The sequence below is a fragment of the Chrysochloris asiatica genome, unplaced genomic scaffold, assembly GCF_000296735.1.
Source record: "Chrysochloris asiatica unplaced genomic scaffold, ChrAsi1.0 scaffold00005, whole genome shotgun sequence".
In the NCBI taxonomy this organism is placed as follows: Eukaryota; Metazoa; Chordata; class Mammalia; order Afrosoricida; family Chrysochloridae; genus Chrysochloris; species Chrysochloris asiatica.
The window spans coordinates 17319512-17321949 of record NW_006408523.1 but is presented as its reverse complement, the minus strand read 5'-3'; the positions used below and the strand labels follow the sequence as shown (position 1 = coordinate 17321949).

The window sequence follows — 2438 nt, the reverse complement described above, 5'->3', positions numbered from 1 at the left end:
CTCATGATTTAGGCATAGTGTGGTGCTGCAGGTTAATGCACTGGACTGCAAGGTCAGTTTGAACCACAAGGTTGGCGGTTCAAGCTCACCAGCTGCTCCTTGGAAACAACTATGAGTCAGAACTGACTCAATAGCACTTAATAACAACATATGCTAAGTATACAAGGGAGCTTCAAAAAGTTCATGGAAAGATGGAATTAAAAGATAATGGAATTTTGTCATGAACATTTTGAGGCGACCTCATATGTTTACACAATATCCAAATCATCACATATTGCCTTATTTCACAGAATGAACCATGAACATTGAGCATGCATACCTGTACTTTGTGTTGAAACCAGTGGGTTTCCTGGTTGTCTTGATGGCTGCTGGCTCCGCCTGCTCCCTTTCTAAACCTCTCAGTCATCTGAACTGTGGACTCATTGCTGACCATCCAGATGGTTTATTGCCACCGTCTTATTCCCATGTAACATTCACGTCAATCTATGTATGAAGACTGCTTTGATAAAGTGCTAGTATTAAAATACGTCAAGAGTGTGGGGAAGATAATGTTGCAGGATATGGGAACAAACAAAGTGATTTTTGTTGAGCTAATTATCTACTGAAATTCATGCTTAATTCCCTTTAACATTTCACAGCTATTCAGGATTATGAAACTGCTCAGGAACACAATGAAAACGACCAGCAGGTTCGGGAAGGCCTAGAGAAAGCACAAAGACTCCTGAAACAGTCCCAGAAAAGAGATTATTACAAAATCTTGGGGGTAAAAAGGTGAGTTGTTGACTTGTATTCAAAGTTTGCTTTGCGATTTTTAATCAACTATTTTACAACCAAATCACTGTACTTTTTTCCCTTCTTTATTAATTTCCTTTATATTTGTAATTTTTCTGTCAGACAGATTAAACCCTAACAGTCTTTAATATCATGAAGCTATTTTGAATATGTTGTGGCTAAATGTGTTTGATATAGACCAGTCACACATTAAGGAATTAGTTTTTGGTGGCAGAGATGACACCACAGAATGAATAGGTCCTAAGCCTAGATTTTTAAGGAGTAAGCTTTTCTCTCTCATGAGGAGGTAAGAGAGGATAGAGAAAAGAAAGAAAAAAAATCTTATCCAGGCTTAAAAATAAAATAACATGAGAGTGTGACTTTTAGGAACAGGGAAATGTATACTAGGGTAAGTGAAAAAGCATTGCTAGAAAATCAGGAAAAAATGATCAATCAAAAATATTAAAATAAGCTATTGCTTCTGGACAGCTCCTCAATCTAGGTCTAGACACTTCTGAAGGCTGAGTTTCCATCCTTGTAACCCGTCCCTGAAGAATTCAGCATGCTTCTATATATACATGTCAAAATTCCAATTTTGGGAATAAAACACTGTTGGAAGAAGTAAGATCAGCTGTAACGTGGATGGGATAAGGTTTCCTAAGGCATTTCTTGCTACCTTTGAAGAATAAGCAGGTGCACTGCTGTGATGACAGAAGTTCATTGGCACGACTCTCCTGGTCTTTTTCTCACCAGTGCAGTTTTCTATCTTATTAAAACTTTTTCCTAATGCTCCCATCCCAGGTTCATCTTGTGCCCTTCAGAAAAATGTTTTAAGCCCGTCAGAATCCCAAAAGACAGTCACTATAAGGTGACCTTTCTGCCTAGAATTTCAGTGACAAAAAATCCCTTAGGAAGCCACTGTTTTGATTGGACCCCTTGCTGCTTTCTTGGGATCAGATTGCTAAATCCAAGACTTGTCCCAGGTTACCATTTTTTCCATAAATTGGCTTCACTAGTTTCCTTCTTGCTTAAAAGACTAACGGAAAGATCTGCTCTTTGAGCTACATGAGCTTTGCACAACACTTTCGGTACCCATCAAACTAATAACTTGCTGAAGTCAGGATTTTCAGTAAAAATTGTGAATAGTGAACCATTTGAGATCCCAATGTTAATTCTACAGTCTGGACTTCCGCCACGGTTTTTTAGTTTATTAAGGTTGATGTCTTCCTGGCCTTCCTTAAAACGCTTCATCCCTCCAAACTTGCTTCACGTTGGGCAGCAGTCCCATAAACTTGCTATCAAGTTTCAGTGATTTGTGAAGATGTCCACAAAAAAGATTTTTGTTAAAAATTTTATATTAGCCATTATCTCAGAATTATTAATTTCTCCCCATTGCACAGACAGTATCCTTTTTTTGAAGGCACCTTATAAGACCAAGACATGTATTACTTGAGGAACTATCCACTGATTACAAAAGGCTGGAATAAACCCATTCTTGTCTGAACTGAAACCCTAGTAGAAATACTTTTTTGACTTAATCATTTTGGTTGGGGGAAATTATATAAGACTATCAGTCTTTTAAACAAAAATTTGAAATTTGTTCAAAAGTAAGCTAATCCAAAAGTAAGGAATCAATGAATATTTTTAAAACAGAAAATGATTTTTAA

At 37.1% G+C, this 2438-nt stretch overlaps 1 protein-coding gene across 1 annotated transcript in view; it reads left to right on the top strand.

Moving 5' to 3' along the window:
• DNAJC3 (DnaJ (Hsp40) homolog, subfamily C, member 3) overlaps positions 1-2438 on the top strand; it is a 78736-nt gene that overhangs the window by 70886 nt on the left and 5412 nt on the right. The window contains exon 10 of the mRNA XM_006831996.1: positions 639-771. Coding sequence (XP_006832059.1) covers positions 639-771 — 133 coding nt within the window. The remainder of the gene's footprint in view (positions 1-638; positions 772-2438) is intronic.